Raw genomic sequence first — 19,772 nt, forward strand, 5'->3', positions numbered from 1 at the left:
TCTCTCTCTTTCCAATTAAACTATTTAGAAAAGGTCCTCTTTTGATCCTAGAAGACATCTCACGTCATCTCATCTCTCTCTCTCTCTCATCTGTTATGTATTGGATAAGCGAGAGAGAGAGAGAGAGAGAGAGAGAGAGAGAGAGAGAAGGTCAAATCGATAAGAGAAGATAAGAAAAAAGGAGGCAGGAAGATTTATGTATGCATAATAGGACCTTTTCGTTATCAGCATTTTTATATTATTACTTAATTAGTGTAATTAAGCTAGCATTATCTATAGAGAAAACGTATACTAATTTCTTCATGTGGCCTAGTTTTCCGTCAGCTGGCCTAACTTTGAAATTTCTCGGTCATCCAAACAAATTCGTTAAAATCCGTTTCAGCTAAATAATTCCTTATCTCTTTTTAATCTTCCCTCAACATGACTCATCTTGTTTTCCCTTTTTTAAAGCATTTTCCCATTTTTAGTATTACTTCTTTTTTCTGTTTCGTCTGAATCATCGGAAAAAATTTACTGGCAAAAAATCCCTAAATTTTTATCACTTTATTCTTTAAGCTTAATTATCTTGATTCCCCTAAGAGATATCGAGCATCTGTCAACAGATAAAATATAGGAAATATTATCACAAACTTTTTATCAGTTGACTGAATTTTGATATCTCTCATAAGAACTGTGATAACTGAGCTCAAGGTGGAAGCGTTTTTAAGTTACCTTAATTGCTCATATCGTTTGTGCTTTAAGCCTAATTATCTCGGTTCCTGTAATAGATATCAAAAAGTTGTCAACTGATAAAATGTTCAGGAACCGAGATATCTGGGATTCAAGAAGCGAGTACTAATTAAAAGTTCCAAAATTCAGAAAAATCTAAACATCAAAACTCCCTTAAATCCATTTTGCTAGTGTGTGTCCTCCTGAATAAATGATATCCTTTCCCTGCCCCTTTCTGTGAGGGGGGTCGGTTTCATTTTCTTTCATATTCTTCCCCTTTTGCTTACCCTTATTCACAATCTCCATCTCTCCTATTCCTATTTCTTGATGTTTTGTTTTATATATTCCGTTTCCGATTGAATGCTCCTCTCTCCCTCTCTCTCTTTTCGTTTTCTACGTCCCTTCTCTTACTCTTGATACTGACACCAACTAGTAGAAGACTTCTGATTCATGGACACACACACATACCCAAAGACATTCGGGTGTTCCCACGGGAACACCCGGGACCGAATACTTTTGGCTTCTGGAGGGTCTTGACTTATTTTTTCCCTCGTTTTGTTCTTTTAAAGGCGCATAGTATTCTTAGATTCTTAGATTCTTAGATTCTTAGATTCTTAGATTCTTAGATTCTTAGATTCTTAGATTCTTAGATTCTTAGATTCTTAGATTCTTAGATTCTTAGATTCTTAGATTCTTAGATTCTTAGATTCTTAGATTCTTAGATTCTTAGATTCTTAGATTCTTAGATTCTTAGATTCTTAGATTCTTAGATTCTTAGATTCTTAGATTCTTAGATTCTTAGATTCTTAGATTCGTAGATTCTTAGATTCTTAGATTCTTAGATTCTTAGATTCTTAGATTCTTAGATTCTTAGATTCTTTTTCTTGTCTCATTATTACACAAGAAGTATTTGGTGCTGAGCAATCATCTTCTTAATTTCCCTCCCCCTGAACTACACGAAAATCCATTCATCACTTTGCGCTACTCAACAGCACCACACATTTCTTATTACACAATTAAAATTGTTTTCTCTGTTTCTCTAATTCTCTCACTCTCTCTCTATCTTTCTTATTAGCTTCATATATCCGCTTTTCGTTATCCTAGGCTCATGATGCCGCCGGCCGACTAGATTTGGTTACCTAGGCCGCTTGGTTTTTTGGCTATAACTTTGTTCAAAACTGGTCTACGAAGATGGTTAATATATCTATCGATAGGAAATCAAATTTTACACCGATTCAATAGAAGGTATATAGATTTGAATGATTTCTAATTGAGTTATGTTCCATTATCCTAAAATCCTTTCTAGACGCTTCTAGAGCCTAGAAGCACAAGTTTTGTGCCGTCTTTTTAATTTTGGCCTGTCTAGACAATTAAAAAAAACTTCAAATAACTCATAGTCAGTTTTCTTTTCTTTTCCCAATTCCCAGAACAAATCAATTTTTGCCCCTAAGCGAAACGCTAGGCAAACATGATTTATGGTAGTTTGTCTCTACTTTCTACCTGTCAACCAATCTCACTTCCCTCTCTAGGTTTTACCCTTTTACGTTTCTTTTTGAGATCTAAAAGCAACCTTATATGTTCCCACCTAGAAAAATTCAATCCAATTTTTAAATGAAAAAGCTAAAAAAAATGCGGTCGGCGGCACTGTTATCATTGTCCTCTGTAGCGAAGAAGAGTGTGCGGCAGCGTGACCGAGGGGTTAACTCTCCTGTTTTTGGATCTGTCACTGTCAAGTTCGATTCCACCGAGCGCCGAACTCTTTCCTTCCTTTTTTGAATTATTTCTTGAAGTAGTGTATTGATTCTAAAGTCATTTTTAAGCTTGGAAAATTCCATTCCTTCTGTTTTTGTCTCTAAAATCTCATGAATTTTAGAAATTTCTATATTTCCCTCCCAGGCTGGGAGTCCCATCCCGAAATTTCGCCCCCTCTGAAAGCATATACTATTGACATTTTTGCAAAAACGACGGGAAATATATAGATGAGGGGGTCCAAAAACGCATAAAAATCTTAATATTGGCCTGAGTACGCCCATTTACGAGCAGCCTTCTCTCAAGATATGGGTGGGGTAGGCATTTCCATTTTTTTTGGGACCTCCTTTCCCTTTATTATATATGCCTCTACCCCCCGAAAATATATGAATATTTAGAAAATTGCAGAAAATATTTTTTGAATTTTGAAATTTTTAAGTTTTTTCAAAAGTTTATTTTCATTAGCGCGCCCTTTCAGTTTCAAAACCCCTTCCCTCCTGTACGCCTTTCATTCCCTTCTCTCTATGCGACCACGTGGCCTAGTGGCTAACACTGGGACACAGGTGATTCGCGAACAATCCGTTACGGATTCTCCGCCATTCGCGCGCGGATGAAATAGGAATCGTATACGGACCGTACGCGAATCCGTAACGGATCCGTTTGCAACTTATTTCTTGAAAACCCTCGCCGTTCCTTTTTTCAGTTTCTATTATTTTTTGCTGAGTTTTCATGATAGTTGTAGACTTAGTATTCGGAACTTTATTAAGAAAACATGTAAAAGAAAGAAAAAACATCAGAAGTACAACATTAAGTTCGAAAATTTATCAAAATCCTGCTTTTTTGGGTTGTTGAACGATCATCCAAAACGAAAAGAGACCTGCAAAAAATTTGGGAATCTGTCAGAACATGTTGCATACTGATCACCTATTACTATCCTTTTTTGCTTTTGGGTTCCAATGTTTTTCTCGTTTTTAACGTTGGAGTCGGCTTGCTCTATAGATGTCCATTGCTGAAAAGTGTAAAAGTCATTGTTTCGAAAATTAGCGTATTTTATACTTACATTCGTCAAGCATCTTTCCTGGAGCAAACGCGAGCTTCGAATCAATCATTTTCGGTCATTTTGCTCACGAAAAGGTTAAGTGATACCTATAACAAACCCTATGTTTCGAAGAATTACCTTTGTGTTACAAACCTTTTTTCCTTGTAGAATCGTCTTTCGAAAAAAATCATTGTCAAAAATCAACATATTTGCCAGGAAAAGTGAGAGAAAACGGCAAAAAATAGGTTTAAAATGCAAATAAATGATGCAAAAATATGATGGAAGAGGTAAGAGAAAGCTAGTCCCTCACAACTCGGCCATCCGGAACGGATCCGTTCGCGAATGGGCATGGGAGCTATCTCTCGACCTCCAGCTGCATCCGTATCCGGTCCGTTCGCGAACTCCGTATCCTGTCCGATTGCGAATGTTGAAAAAACGGATCCGTTCGCGAACTCAGATTCGCGAAACTGCCCGTAACGGACCCGTTACGGATAGAAAACCTAGTGGACACCGAAACGGATCCGTTCGCATTTTACCTGTGGAGTTTTTGATCCGACCCTCACGAGTTCGACTCCTTGTTGCTCAAAATCTTCTTTTTTCCTTTTTTGATTCTTTATCCCCAAAAGGGCGCATTTGGTCCCTTCCCTAATTTATAGCCTTGCACTTTTTGGGATTTTAATTGAATTTTTCTGGAGAGAACTCATCTAGTGAAAGTGCTCGCGCTGATGAAGTAATCAGTGAAATGCGATAGGAAAACAGGGGCTTCTCAAAAAACGTTCTTGTGTAGGTTTACGAGCCGCTCGTAAATCTACTAGAGATTTTGTAAAGGTAAAGGGAATCATTCTGAGGAACAAGATATACCTTATGAGGTCCACCGTATACATGAAGTTTGAGCTCAATTATCTCGGTTCTTTTGAAAGATATCATAAAGTAACTAACTGATAAAATGTTTATCAGTTTATCACCAATATTTTATCAGTTGGTCACTTTTTTATATCTTTTACTGGAGCCGAGATAATTGAGTTCAAAGTGAACTCAGCAGAACAATGGGTTCTCTGCGTCTCTCACTGATCCATCTCTCTACTCGAAATCCTACTAGTTTTGTATTATAATGTGTCCAGTCGTCCGTTTCAAATCCATTCCGCTGACACCCATTTGTTTCCCTTTTGGTCACACATTTTGTCCTTTTTCGGATAGACAGACATACAGACAGACATAGAACTTTCCAGAAAACACCACAATTAGCATAGCTAAGGGACCATGGTTTTCCCCTTTTATGTAGATTCTCACACATTTCCTAGTCTTAATAATAATAAGCTCAGTCTCTCGCCTAGGAGCTTCCTCTCTCTCTCTCTCTCTCTCTCTCTCTCTCTCTCTCTCTCTCTCTCTCTCTCTCTCTCACTTTCTCCCTGGAGAAAAGAGAGCTTATTATTATTTTTTCGTCGCTTCTTCCATCATTTATTTTCTTATTTTCATTTACGCTTATTACTCCTCTCATTTTATTTTTACTGGAGAAATTTATGTGAAAGGATCTAGAACTTGAAAAAAACTGAAAAATCGTTAGTGGCACTTAAGGGACAAATGGGACAGTCTCATTATTTTTAAATGTTATAGTCTATTTTGTCTTGAAATTTCCAACATTCTGAGCCCCATATCGACTACATTCTGGCAGTTTTGATTTTCGACCATAATTAGGCCGCGGCCCGGCCGGCTGGCCCAAAATCAAATTTTAAGGATTATAGCCAATATTATACTCAAAATTTCACAAATTTCATAAGAAAAAATATAACGATATTTGTTTTCTCTGAACTAGGCCACTTTTCAAAATCACAGAATTTTAGAATTCTAAAAATTCGGATTTTTTGATTTTTGATTTTTTTTTTCTCCAAAAAGATTAATATTTTTCTTCTCTCTTGTCTAACACAAAAAGTGAAAAAATTTCTTCGAATGATATTGTTTTTTCTGCCTGGGATTAGTGTCTTTACTTCTTTTTCCCCTGCCGTTTGACAAGAAGAAACATGACAAATGAATTGGCATTCAGAAGAAGACGTGCGACAAGAAGATTCTAGTAGTAGAAGCATAAGAATTTGTTTCATTTGTAGAGTTTTGAGAAGACTAGGCTCTTGGTAAACTTCTCAAGCGCGCCCTATTGACAAAAGACACTTAGGGGACACATGGGACAGTCTAAAGATTTTTGAGAGCTACATTCTATTTTTTCATAAAATTTCCAACATGTTGAGCCCCATATCGACTATATTCCAATCAATTTGAATTTTCAGAAAATTTTGGTGCAAATGCGCTCCAATGCGAAAAGTGAAAATTTTTGAAACCCAGCCATGATTATACTTATTTTGTCAGCCTTAATTAGCTAAATTCAAATCTTCTAATTTTATTGCTCTAGGGGCAAAATAAATCGAGTTATGACAGTTTTAGTGGTGCTTAATTTTTGCTAAAAACCGTCGCTGACACTTAGGGGACAAATGGGACAGCGTAAAATTGTTCGAGAACTATAATCCAATTTGACCTTAAATTTCCAACATTTTGAGCCCCATATTGAATATATTCCGGATATTTTTAATTTTCAGGTGCAAATGCGCCCTAATGATAAAAAAATCAAACTTTAAGGAATATAATACTAAAATATAATACTCAAAATTTCAGAAATTTTGTGAGAAAAACAAATCTGTTGTTTGCTTTTTCAGATAACTCGCTCTATTGCACTTTTTTTCTCAATTTCCGTTTTAATCTAACTAACGTTTCCCTGCCTTATTCATTCGACACACATCAAGTTGGATGGAGCAAGTAAATTAATTCTCTCCCTCCCTTCGCTTTCCCACGTTTCCCTATTTCTCTAAGTCTCGCTTCTCTTTCTATACTCTCTCGATGTCTCTGCGTCTCTCCTCCCTCTTTCTCTCTCTCTCTTCCTAATTAATTCGACACGAGACACGAAGCACCCAATAATCCATGTCCTTTTTCCGTCCCGTTTCTATTGGTCCCCTCCCCATTTTCATCATTGAACAGGCAGAATTTTCAGGATGTCATCTGAAGCGGCTCCAGAAGTCGTCTCGGCCACGGCCTCCACAACGCCGGCGGCCACGCCCCCTTTGAAAGGGGGCGGAGTTCCGGGTGGTGGTGGGACAACTACCGCCGAGCAACAACAAGTCCCATTTCGTATGTTTCATTTCTTTCTTTTTTTAAAACAAAATTTTCAATAGTTTATCGATAAAATGGACGGTTTCACTTCAAGCGCGCTCCAATTGCAAATTTTGAGAAAAATGAAAATTTTTGAAACCTAGTCATGATTATACTCATTTTATCTGTCTTATTTTGCAGATTCCGAAACTAAAACTTTCATTGTTCCAAGTGCAAAATTAACCGAGTTATTGTAATTTTAATGAATTTAGTCAAATGCGCCACATTGCTAAAAATTAACATTTTTGGAACTAAACCATGTTTATACTCATTTTATCTGACTTGTTTTGCTGATGACACAACTGTTTTCATTGCTCTAGCTGCAAAATGAACCGAGTTATAACAGTTTTAATAAATATGACCAAGTGCGCCCCATTGAGAAAAACTAGAATACCAGAACCCAGTCTTGATTATACTCTTTTTATCTGGCTTGTTTTGATTATTCCAAAACTAACAAGTAAAATTTTCTAGGTGTAAAATGAACCGAGTTATGGCAGTTTTAAGAAACTTGACAATATGCGCTCCATTGACAACAGACACTTAGGGGACAAATGGGACAATTTCTGATAACATATTCAACTTTGTCATGAAATTTCCGGAAATTTGAGCTCCATATCGACCTTATTCCGATTATTTTGATTTTCGATCAAATTTACCAGTAGGCCGCGGCCTCGGCTGCGGTCGAAATTCAAATTTCAAGGAATATAGGCAATATTATACTCAAAATTTCACAAATTTTATGGAGAATCCGAATCTAGCACTTATTTTTGATAGATATGCGTCTATAGAAAAAAAAATTGCGGGGTTTTCCAAAAATCCGCAAAAAAATTTCGTGACTGTAAACAAGAGATACATATTTTCAGGAGGCTTCTCACTGGAATATTAAAAATTCCTCGTTTTTGGTCTGTAAAAAAGCCAAGAAAGACGATGTCCTCTATTATTTTCTTGTCTTGTTTTCTCCTCCCATCGTCCCCAACAACAAAGAAATAGGCTATTATTTATGTCGCCTAACCTAGTCGCCTCCTGTCACCACGGAAGAGAAAATAGACATTTTTGTTTTTCAGGGGAAAAATTATGGAATCTTCTGAGTCATCAATTTTTTCTCTGTTTTGAAATTGTAATTGCCTATTTTCTTGATTAAATACAATAATTTTCTATAAATTTTGTGAAATTTAGAGTATAATCTTGCCTATATTCCTCGAAATTCGATTTTAGGCCTGGCAGGCCAAAAATCCGCGGCTTAAAGAGACAAAAAGTGCAATAGAGCGAGTTTCGGCTAGCTCCGGGAAAAACAAACACCAGATTCGTTTTTCTCACAAAATTTCTGAAGTTTTGAGTATAATAATGTCCATATTCCTTGAACTTTGATGTTTTCATCATTAGGGCGCATTTGCACCTGAAAATTCAAACTAATCGGAATATAGTCAATATGGGGCTCAAAATGTGGGGAATTTTATGACAAATTGGCTTATAGAATTCAAACAATTTCACGCTGTCCCATTTGTCCCCTAAGTGTCAGCGACGATTTTTACCAAAAATTAATCGCCATTAAAACTGTCATAACTCGATTTATTTTGCCCCTAGAGCAATAAAATTTGAAGATTTGAATTCAGCTAATCAAGACTGACAGAATAGATATAATCATAGCTGGGTTTCAAAAAACTTTCATTTTTCGCATTGGAGCGCATTTGCACCAAAATTTTCTGCAAATTCAAACTGATCGGAATATAGGCAATATGGAGCTAAAAACTTTGAAAATTCCATGACAAAGTTGAATATGGTATCAGTAACTGTCCCATTGTCCCCGAAGTGTCTGTTGTCAATGGGGCGCACTTGCTCATTTTTATTAAAACTGTCGTAACTTGGTTCATTTGGCAGCTAAAGCAATAAATCTTTCAGTTTTGGAATTAGCAAAACAAGCCAGTTAGAATAAATATAATCATGACTGGGTTCTAGGGATTTTAGTTTTTCGCAATGGGGCGCACTTGTTAATATTTAGTAAAATAACTCGGTTCATTTTTCACCTAGAGCCATAAAATTTGCAGTTTGGAAATCAGCAGAACAATTCAATTCAGATGAATTTAATTATGACAAGCCATTGAAAAGTTTAGTTTTTATCAGTAGAGCGCACTTACTCAAAATTTTTTTAACTTAACTCGGTTTATTTTGCATCTAGATCAATGAAATTGTCAGTCTTGAAATCAGCAAACTAAGCCGGTTAAAATGATCATAATAATGACTAGGTTGCAAACGTTGAGATTTTCGCAATGGGGCGCACTTGCTCAATTTTATTAAAACTGTCATAACTCGGTTCATTTTGCACCTAGAGCATTAAAATTTGCAGTTTTGGAATCAGTAAAACAAGCCAATGCATAATATGCTCAATAGAGGTTTTTCACTACTTCAACTTCAATTTTTTCAGAAATGATTCCACCCGGTCACTTCTTCGCGAATCCATTCATGAATCCATATGTGCCATCAGGTGTCCCACAGCAACAAGAAACAGGAGGAGAACCAAGTGGCGTGCCTCAACCGAATCAAATGGTTTTCTCGCCGGCACAATATCAAGAAGTCATGCATCACTATTTTCAACAAATGATGGCCGCCAGTGGAGCGCAGTTTCCCATTCCCTTCCCTATGCAATTTCAACCGGCGTTCCAACAGCCGCGACCTAGTTCTCAGGTTTGTAGCGCAAACGTTAGAGGAGCTATGAAAATTTTGTAAATTGTAAACTGTGTAAAATTTTATGCTCTTTAATTTGTTAGTTGACAAAAATTTGATTGGAGCTTTAGTTTTTGAGATGCAAGCTTTTGAAGAGGACTAGCTACAAGCTCTTGTAGGAAACATTTCTTTGAACACCGATATCTCAATAACGAAAACAGTTACCAAGATTTTGTAAATTCAAGAAATGTGTTAAATTTTAAAAGCTATATTTTACTAGTTTAAATTTTTGCCTAGCTCTATTGGTTTTTGATATAAACTCGTTTAAAGTCAAGTGACATTATGGTGCCTTGGTTGAGCCACCTGAACGGCGCTCTACTTTCAAACGCCTTTATCTCAAAAACCAACATAGTTAGGTAAAATTTACTAACTAAAAAAATGTGTAAAATGTTGTCCTCTCCATTTTATTAGTTGACAAATTTTTGCTAGAAATTTTAGTTTTTGAGATACAAGCTTTTGAAGAGTATTAGTTCCAAAAATTGGTGTATTTGCGGTGAAGCTTCTTTGAACACCGATATCTCAATAACAAAAACAGTTACCAAAATTTTGTAAATTAAAAAAATGTATGAAATTTTATAAGCTATATTTTACTAGTTTAAATTTTTGCCTAGCTCTATTGGTTTTTGATATAAACTCGTTTAAAGTCAAGTGACATTATGGTGCCTTGGTTGAGCCACCTGAACGGCGCTCTACTTTCAAACGCCTTTATCTCAAAAACCAACATAGTTAGGTAAAATTTACTAACCAAGAAAATGTGTAAAATGTTGTCCTCTCCATTTTATCAGTTGACAAATCTTTGCTAGAAATTTTAGTTTTTGAGATACATGCTTTTGAAGAGCACTAGTGTTACAAAATTTGATGTCTAGAATTATTTGGTTCCTCTTAGTCATCCTTTTTCGCAGTTTCAACATGATCTATTTCGAAATGTCTATTTCTTACGACGTGCAACAAAAAAAGGGACATAAAACATTTCGCAACATGCTCCAAGAGTCCTTGCTCCCAGACATCAGGACAAACCGACAAACAGGCAGAAGAGTATACGAAACCACTTGATGATCTCAAGAGACATGTGTCCCTGTCCCATTTTCTATTTTGTCAGTCATCCCCTCAAATGACATTCATCTGTGCTCTCCTCTTTTCATAAATACATATAAGTATCCTCCTATTCTTCAGGCATCATCATCTCATCGCTCAGAAGACGATAATGGAAGGCAGACAGCTGGCAGTATGGGTTGTGTCTCGTCGAATGTATCACCAAATCATCGAGAGGTTCGTTTAGAAACACTTGAGAATGAATAAAAAAGAAGAAAAAACAATATTGCCTCTAGTGGGGTTCGAACCCCAGTGGGCTAAATTGAGGGCGGCAGCGTTAGCCAGTAAGCCACGAAGGCGCGCAGGAATTATAGGTGTGCCGGGCGATTAGAAGGGAGCGGGTCGCCAAACTTTTTGAGGAGCGTCGGGGGGCCATCGTGAGGTGTAAGATAGTTCGCTCCAATGAGAACAACTGATTTTTAAGGGAATTTAGTGTCTTAAACCGTTCAAAGACGAATTTAAATCGAAATTAAGTTATTTTCAGACGAAACCAGAGGGATCTAAGGAAGCATCAACGTCGCCAGAAACTCAGGAGCCTGTTGTTTCAAATTCCGCTGGTGAGTATTTTTTCTAGTTTTTGATATATGTTCCCCCTTCTCTAGTACTCCTCTAGTGTCCCAAAAGAAGGCATCCTGAAACACAAGATCATCTCCCTCTCTCGCCTTTTGGGCGGCTCAACGAGAGATTTTCTCTGCGTCTCTTGTCATTTCACTCTCTCTCTCTCGCACATCTCGTTTGTCGATTCTCCACTAATTGTTCGATGTGTGTATGTATTTGTGGAACGAGAGAAGATGTTGAGTTGTATCTGAGCAGTCAGACTACTTTTTGAGGGACCTGAAAAGCCAACTTTAGAGCTAATTTGCACTAAAAAAGTATTAAAATTTGAGAAAAATGAGATAAAAACCCGAAATTCCTTCATAAACCACTATGAAAAAAAAACGAAGACAAAAAACCGCCGGTGGGTGTCGAACCCGAGACTTCAAAACTAAAGAGCAGCAGTTTTAGCCACTAGGCTACGCGCGCACAGTTTAACTGTGAGAGCGAAGGTAATTAGGAAGGTGGTGGTCGGCGCAACTTTTCAAAGGAAAGCGAGCGGCCAAATTTTTTTTGTAATGTAAAATTAGGAAATATGAAAACGCGCTCTGCTGACAATTACTAAAAATCAAGCGCTAAATTAGAAATTTTTCAGAAGACACCCTGGTTCCAACCTCCTCTGACGTTGCCGTTGGCGACGTCATTTCGGGAGAAGCGTCTCCAGAATCCACGTCATCTGGAGAAGAGAAATCGGAGGAGAAGAGAAAGAATTCCGGCGATCGAACGGATTCGTTGATTCGGAAACAGATGAGCGAAATGGAAAAGGAGATTACAAGGAGGTCGCAAAACAAGAATATTAAGAAGGTAAGTGTAGAATTAGTGTGAGGAAGAGGGGCTCTACAACTTAAAATAGATGTACCTCAAAAACTAGAGGAGCTAGCAAAATTTTGCTAACAAACAAAATAAAAAGCGTAAAATTTTATACATTTTTGCAGTTGAACACTTTTTTCTATCTATTTTAGTTTTTCAGATACAAGCGTTTGAAGTTAAAAGATGGTGTCTTAACTTTAAGCGGATGTATCTCAAAAACTGTAATTGCGAGCAAATTTTTGTCAACTAACAAAATAAAGAGCGTAAAATTTTACACATTTTCTTAGTTGACAACTTTTTTTTAAAAGTTTTAGTTTTTGAGATACGCCGCTTGGAAGTTTAAGCGCTCACTTTCCACTCTCAATACGCCAAAAAGCGAGACACTCTAGCTTCTCTGCGTCTCTTTTTCCTGGAAGCTGAGCTAGAGATTTCAAGAACAATCCACTATTTCCTCCCCTAACCCCGTCCCCTTTCTCTCCCATAATCTAATAACGGTCCCATTGCTCATTTTCTCTGGTCCCTCTTCAAAAATTCTGCTCTCTCTCTCTTCTTCAGATGGTCCCTTTCCATTCCCAAATCCACAAAAAAAAGCACACACTTTTTCACTCACTTCTTTTTTTTTCCCCCGATTTTCTCCTATTTTTTCACTACTTTTTCAAAAAAAAATGGGAATTAAAAAAAAATTTTTGAGTTCAATTTTTAGCTATTAGCACTAACCATCACTTTAGAGGACTAATTGAGGAAGGTTTAAAAGTACCATAACTTGGATAAACTCAGTCGGAAACTCATCATACTTATATTTTTCAATTCAGCAAGTCAATAGCTTCAAAATGAGTATAAACAAGCCTTTGTTTAGAAAAGTGGGTCCCACCACGAAAACTACAGTAGCCCTGAAACTCTTCCGAAACTAGCCGTGTTTATACTCATTTTGAAGCGTATGAACAAGCCAATTCAAAAAATTTAAATTCATTCGAATTGAGCCAAAACCAACGGAGATATTGAACAAATTTGAATGTTCGCTGATTTTCAAAATTCAAATGACCATAACTCGCTTGGTTTTGACTCAATTTGAGTGAAACTTATTTTGTTTGATTTGGCTGATTGTGAGCTTCAAAATGAGTATAAACACGCCTATGTTTAGAAAAATGGGTCCCACCGCGAAAACTACAGTAACCCGCTAACTCTTTCAAAGCTAGCTTTGTTTATACTCATTTTGAAGCGCTTGACAAGACAAATTTAAAAATATCAGTTTCAAGCGAAAACGATCAAAATGGTTTGAGTTATGGACATTAAAAAATGTTTAAGGTCTAACAAATCGCTTATGGGTTTTTCGGGAAAATTTTCGGTTTCTTAACCCCTTCTACACTACCCCTATCTATGCAGATCGACGACGACAGTTTGGCGGAGCTCATCGGAGCATCGAAACCCATCACTCAACTAACCGCCGACGATTTTTCACCGTTCTCCGAGAAGGTACCACATCTCGTTGTGATTGTCTCAATTGTGCTCCATCGCGAATGTTTATCAATGGAGCACAAGTTCCCGCATGTACTAACCCGTTGTGCACCTTTTAACTTATTATCTATGAAGCGAGTTTTCCTATTCTATTGCTGTTGTTGTGCGATTTTCGAAACAAAAATTGAATTCCCGCCTGATCAACACTTTTCCAGAGCGGTCTACCGTATACCGCACCTGCTGTGGTTGAGAAGCCAGCTCCAAAGGAGTCTCTAAACCAACTACGCTCATCTTTCAATCTTCCCGAAGATTCTCCGACGGTTGGACCCGTCGGACCCGCTCAGAATACGGTACCTGCGGCCCAATTCGCTAATAACTCGATGTTCGCCGGGAATTTTGCGCAGAACGCAGCATTTGTACAGGTATTTAAAAATATCGATTTTTGAAGAATTGGCGAGAAATTTGAATTTTTCAGATGACTCCACAAGCTCCATTCGGCACCACGCCAGGCTTCCAAATGATGCAACCACACCAACATACTCTTTTCATGCAACAACCTAATCGTAAGTGATTTTTCAAATGCGCTCTATTGCGAATTTGTCAAGTGGAGCGCGGTTGCTCGAAGTGTTTTTGTGAAATTCTTACTAAAATCGATTTTTGTCGATTTTCGCTTATTTTTGCTGATAAAAGTAGTTCTTTTCATGCTGAAATACACATTTTAAGTGGAAAAAAAAATCAAAAAATCGATAATTTTTTGAAAATTTCCGATTTTCTCTCTCATTTTTCTACCGAACAAACTGTTTTTGCACTCAAAATGTTTGTCTTAGCCTGATGAACACCAGTTTGTAGCAAAAAGTTCGAAAAAACGACGAAAATTTCTGAAAATTGGCTGAAAACCAAGTTTCCAAACAAAAAAATTTTGTCGCCGCCGCAACCGCGCTCCACTGAACTGGCGAGAGTGAGTGGTGTTCTATACGCCTTGTAGACATAGTTCCTTCGTGTGCGTCGTGGTGTAGTGGTTAGCGGCATTGCTTTAGGAACAGTGGCTCGCGGGTTCGAATCCAACCAGGGAAAAAATGTTTTTTTTGCTCTTTTTGAAGGCGTTAGGAAAGTTTAAAGCATTCAGAAATGTTTTTTTTTTCAAAATTCTAAGGTCTCGAGAAAATTTTGTCAGGGGACCAAAACAAATGCTTTTATTCATTAAATAAAAGTTTATTTTCAGCTACCTTCGTGAACAACGGGACCAATCCATTCCTCCAACAACAACCACCCCTTCCCAACTTCGCCAACGGCACCACTCCACTTGTACCTACAGTAACCGCTCAGCAATTCACTCCTGAGCAACTGGCCGCCGCATTTGCTCAACAACAAATTGCTCAGCAGCACATGCAAGCAGCCCCAACACCATTCGATGCTCCGCCCCCTTCGACGTCATCTGGAACCACCACGTCATCAACTGGTCTGGCACCACCTCCACCTCCATCTCATCCGATTCATCGAAAGAACTCGGGTTCTGGATGGCCTGAAGAGAATAAGGAGAACGGGACGTCGAATACTAGCACGACGTCTAACGGAACACCTAATGGAGCACCATCCACGTCATCTGGAACCGAGGATCCAGTATGGGTTCTTCGGGATTCGTACCTCAAAAAGATGCAGAGGGAGCAAAGGACTTCCGAGGAGGAGGTATGTTGTATATGCCTTGCGGCATAGGGAGAAAGTGTGTAGCGCGTGGTGTGGTGACTAGCGACTTTGGTTTTGAAGCCATGGCTCGCGGGTTCGAACCCCATCGAGGACCATAAGGTCCAAACTTTTTTTTTGCTTCTTTTTAGAATAGTTATCCATAGTAGAGTTCTTTCTACAAACCAAATCTCAAGTTTTTACAATTTTTCGAGTTTGGAACTCTTTTTAAAAAAGTTCCAAACTTATGATAATGCGATATAAAAATGAGTGTAGTATATAAAGAAAAGCAGAAAAAGGAAATAATGACACCCTTGAGAAAAAGATGTATAGCTGGAGAAAAATCTGAGGAAAGCCGGAGAAATATTTCCGGAACTTTTTTCCTTTTTTGGATTTTTTGAAAATTTGGAATCTTTATTTTTAAAGGTTCTCAATTTCAGATTTCAGATTTTCTAGAGAAATATTGATCTTTTTTTTTAATAGAAATAATGACTTTTCAACATTTTTGGATTTTTTAGTTTCCCAGCAGATGGCCCGCCAATTTTCACAAACTCACATAAACCTAAATAATCTTTATTTCCCTAAAATTGATTAAAACCTTATTCCCATGTCCTGAAAAAGAAGAAAAAAGAAAAAAGCTCGGATGGGTTCGAACCCTTGGCCTCTACCTCAAAACGCAAGCGCGCTACCACTGCGCCACACCACCACCAACGAGGAAAGAGAGTGGAAAGCATAGAGAAAGGCGTGCCGTTTTGCCGCTTTTCAAGATAGATTGATGCGCTTGAGCATTTTCTCCTTCCAAAAAAGTAATGAAATTCTCTTAATTTCCGGTCCCCAATTTATCTTTTAAAACGGATTTTTCCATTAAAACGGTTTTCTCTGCAGGAAATGAATTGGCATGAAGCGGCGACAGCTGCACAGGAAGCCGCAGAAAATGGGGCTGGTGATGAGCAAGAAGAGCAAGAAACCGATAGGCTATTGAATGGAGCCGGTGGGGGACCATCAAGCGGAATTAAAGGCGCACCGGGTACGGAGAATCGGCGAGGAAGTATGGATAAGAAGAAGAATAGCAAAGAGAGTGAGTTTTTTTTCAATACCGTTAACACAAACCCCCTTAACTGTCAACTTTGAGCCAAGTTATCTCGGTTCCTGTGAGAGATATCAAAAAGTGATCAAAATGTTGCTGATATTATGATAAACATTTTGTCAGTTGACCGTTTTTTGATACCTTTCACAGCAAATGAGATATTTGAGCTCAAAGTTGAAGGGTTTACGGTACGTTTAAAAAAAGTTGAAAAGTTGGAACTGACTAAAACTGTGTTTAATAAGTATTAGTGTGGTTTTCTAAAACTTTCAATGCAGTGGATTTTCAGTTTCAAACGAAAAATTCAAAAAAAAAGTCAAAAAATTCAAATTGACCAAGCGGACCTTCTGCACTTGTGTTGTCATCTCCTATTTTCTCTTACACACACCTCTAGTTATTATTTAGTTTTATTAGAAAATTATTTTCAAAAAAAAAGATTCTTGAAACTCAAAAAACCCCCTATTACATCGGCACCCACATACATACGTCCTATGTCTACACACAGTAGTTGTTTAAAATAATTTGGTGAGTTATCGTGATCTACAGTACTCCCTGCTAGGAGTACAGTAATCCTTCAAAACTATGGAATGCGCTGCAAAGTCCCTCTCCCTTGATGCACTGTGGCTTTTTCTGGCAATTCCTAAGTATTCAATATATGCCTTTTTAGTTGGTTTTCTTTCATTTTTTCTGCATGCCAAATATCACTATTTGTTTATAGTTTCCGCAGCAAAACGAGATTCCATACTTTAAAAGAGGATATCTCAAGAACCATCAGAGCTAGACAAAAGTTTTCAATTAACAAAATAAAGAGCATAAAAAATGACATACTTTATCAGTTGAGCTCTTCTTTCTATCTTTTCTATTTTTTAAGATATAACCGTTCCAAGCAAGCGCGCTCCACTGCAAGAGAGATCTTACCGTAAACAAGGTATATCTCGATAACTATTAACGCTAAACAAAACAATTCAACAACAAAAATATAGCTCATCAAATTTTACATATTTTGTTAGTTAATACTTTTGTTCTATCTTTTTTAGTTTTTGAGATACGACCATTCCAAGCAAGCGCGCTCCGCTGCAAGAGAAATTACGCGCCTCACTTTAAACAACGTATATCTAAAGAGCTATTAAAGATAGACAGAAATTGTCAACTACAGGAATAAAGCTCATTAAATTTTACATATTTCAGCAATTGATACTTTTTTTTCTAGCTTTTTTAGTTTTTGAGATAGAACTGCTCTAAAGAGGCATAAAACGCGCTCCACTGGTTTTATGCGTCTTACCTTTAACCGGGTATAAATCAAAAACCAAAACAGTTAACAAAATATTATGCATCACAAAAATATAGCTCATAAATTGTTATACATTTTGTTAGTTGAAACTTTTTTTCTATCGTTTTTGGTTTTTGAGATACGACCATTCCAAGCAAGCGCGCTCCGCTGCAAGAGAAATTATGCGCCTCACCTTAAACATGGAATATCTCAAAAACTATCAACGCTATACAAAAATTGCGAACTACAAAAAAATAGCTCATAAAATTTTACAAATTTTGTTAGTTAGCACCTTTCTTCTAGCTTTCTTGGTTTCAGTGATATTACCTTTTAAAATATCATCAAATATTCAAATTTTAGTTTTTGAGATATAAATCACTCTAACACTGTGTGTTTCTTACACCTCTATCCTATTTGGCTCTATTGGCCCCGCCCCTTTTCAAAACTCGGCTTATTGATCGATTTTATAATTTCTCTTTCTATGGTGGTGGCTTATTTTTTTGACGAGTGAACCGGACCCTCTTCCCCCCTCTCAGCTTATAAGGCATCCAAAAAATTCAAAGGTTTCGGCGCCAAATTCAAATTTTTGTTAAAATTTCAGCAATGGTTCATGAACCTGCAGTTCTCATCGAGGGTGTCCTGTTCCGTGCTCGATACTTGGGCTCAACTCAAATGCTCTGCGAATCGCGTGGCTCGAAAGCGGCTCGAATGGCTCAGGCGCAGGAGGCGGTGGCGAGAGTCAAGGCGCCAGATGGAGATGTGCAACCGTCGACGGAAATCGATTTGTTCATTTCGACCGAGAAGATTATGGTGTTGAATACGGACCTGCAGGTTGGTCGGGAATTTTTGGTTTTCTAGCTTTTGATCTATAATGCCATAAAAACTATGCAAAATACCTCCCTCAGAACCGTCAACTTTGAACCCATTTATCTCGATTTCTGTGAAAGATATCAAAGAATTGTCAACTGATAAAATATGTATCACATTATAATACACATTTTGTCAATTAACCGTTTTTTGGTATCTTTGACTAGAGCCGAGATAAACTTAATCAAAGTTAAGGGTACCTTTTATTGGTATAGACATTTGATGTTGGGCCAACTTTGGGTGGTTATATCTATAAAACGAATTTAGCTAGCTAAACTTTGTAAACTACAAAAATGTAGCTCATGAAATTTTGCATATTTTTAGTGTTGACAAAGTTTTTATAGCTTTTTTAGTTTTTGAGATACAGTCCTTCAAAGCACAGCGCTATACTGCAAGCGCACCAAGATGCCTTACCTTTTGCGGAGCTTATCTCAAAAACTGAATTAGCTAACAAAATTTTGTTAACTGACAAAATAAAAAACACTAATTTTTGCATATTTTATTGGTTATTAACACTTTTGTCTTAACTTTTTCATTTTTTGAGATACAAATGTTCAAAATTTCAGAGAATATCCGACACCGATGTTCGACAGGACATTCTAATGGACCACGCTCTACGGACAATCAGCTATATTGCCGATATCGGCGATTTGGTAGTTCTGATGGCGAGGAGAATGTCCACAAGTCATTCGGATGAAAGTTGTTCGGATGGGTAAGGATTACTGTGTGTTATCATTGTGACCATAACAACCCAATTTTCAGCGACAGCAGCAGTGGAGGTGTCCGGAAGACGCCGAAAGTCATTTGCCACGTATTCGAATCCGACGAAGCCTCATTCATTGCTCAATCAATTGGACAAGCGTTCCAAGTAGCGTATGTGGAGTTTTTAAGAGCCAATGGCATCGATGATCCGAGTTATTTGAGGCAGATTGATTATCAGGTAAGCCCAGTTGAAAATCGAAAACTTTGAAGCCCTACAAAAGTGTTTCACAATTTTTGAACTTGTTTAAAAATTTCATTGTACACTAAACAAAAATAGAGCTTCATTTTTGTAGTTGGCAAGTTTTTCGTAAAATTTGACCTAGAAAAGATATGCCACGTGGAAGAGAAGATCCTCAGAAGGCGCGTCAGCGCACTAGCGGTGGTGGCGCCCGAAGGCACCCACACTTCCACGTGGCATATCTCTTACAGGTCAAATTTTACAAAAAAGTTGTCAACTACTAAATTGAAGCTCTATCTTTGTTTAGTGTGCTCTAAAACTTTTGGATTGATCTGACAATTATTAGTTTTACTAGCACAGGTAAAACGCGAACGGGTCCGTTACGGCCGCTTCGCGTTCGCGCGCGGTTGAAATAGGAACCGCATACGGACGGCACGCGAACCGTTTTCAGTAAATAGCAGTACATTATTCGGATTGATCCGTATTCTGTCCGTTCGCGAGCTCCGTATCCGATCCGATTGCGAATCATGACCAAACAGATCCGTTTGCGAACTCAATAAAACATTTGATT

General features: G+C 37.6%; 1 protein-coding gene across 2 annotated transcripts in view; it reads left to right on the plus strand.

The window, feature by feature from the left end:
• Cbr-lin-10 overlaps positions 1-19,772 on the plus strand; it is a gene marked incomplete at both ends in the record, with an annotated part of 23,871 nt that overhangs the window by 1,573 nt on the left and 2,526 nt on the right. Inside the window, 15 exons of one of the 2 annotated variants that reach the window (XM_045236115.1) lie at positions 6,522-6,581; positions 9,111-9,385; positions 10,583-10,678; positions 10,986-11,058; positions 11,691-11,899; positions 13,289-13,378; positions 13,576-13,782; positions 13,836-13,923; positions 13,966-14,159; positions 14,217-14,322; positions 14,583-15,046; positions 15,926-16,118; positions 17,996-18,225; positions 18,828-18,973; positions 19,024-19,201. In XM_045236115.1, the coding sequence (XP_045100844.1) occupies positions 6,522-6,581; positions 9,111-9,385; positions 10,583-10,678; positions 10,986-11,058; positions 11,691-11,899; positions 13,289-13,378; positions 13,576-13,782; positions 13,836-13,923; positions 13,966-14,159; positions 14,217-14,322; positions 14,583-15,046; positions 15,926-16,118; positions 17,996-18,225; positions 18,828-18,973; positions 19,024-19,201 (2,609 nt within the window). The remainder of the gene's footprint in view (positions 1-6,521; positions 6,582-9,110; positions 9,386-10,582; positions 10,679-10,985; positions 11,059-11,690; positions 11,900-13,288; positions 13,379-13,575; positions 13,783-13,835; positions 13,924-13,965; positions 14,160-14,216; positions 14,323-14,582; positions 15,047-15,925; positions 16,119-17,995; positions 18,226-18,827; positions 18,974-19,023; positions 19,202-19,772) is intronic. The other variant, XM_045236606.1, reaches the window with a different exon arrangement.

Source organism: Caenorhabditis briggsae (assembly GCF_000004555.2).
Source record: "Caenorhabditis briggsae complete genome, chrI, whole genome shotgun sequence".
NCBI classification, from domain to species: Eukaryota; Metazoa; Nematoda; class Chromadorea; order Rhabditida; family Rhabditidae; genus Caenorhabditis; species Caenorhabditis briggsae.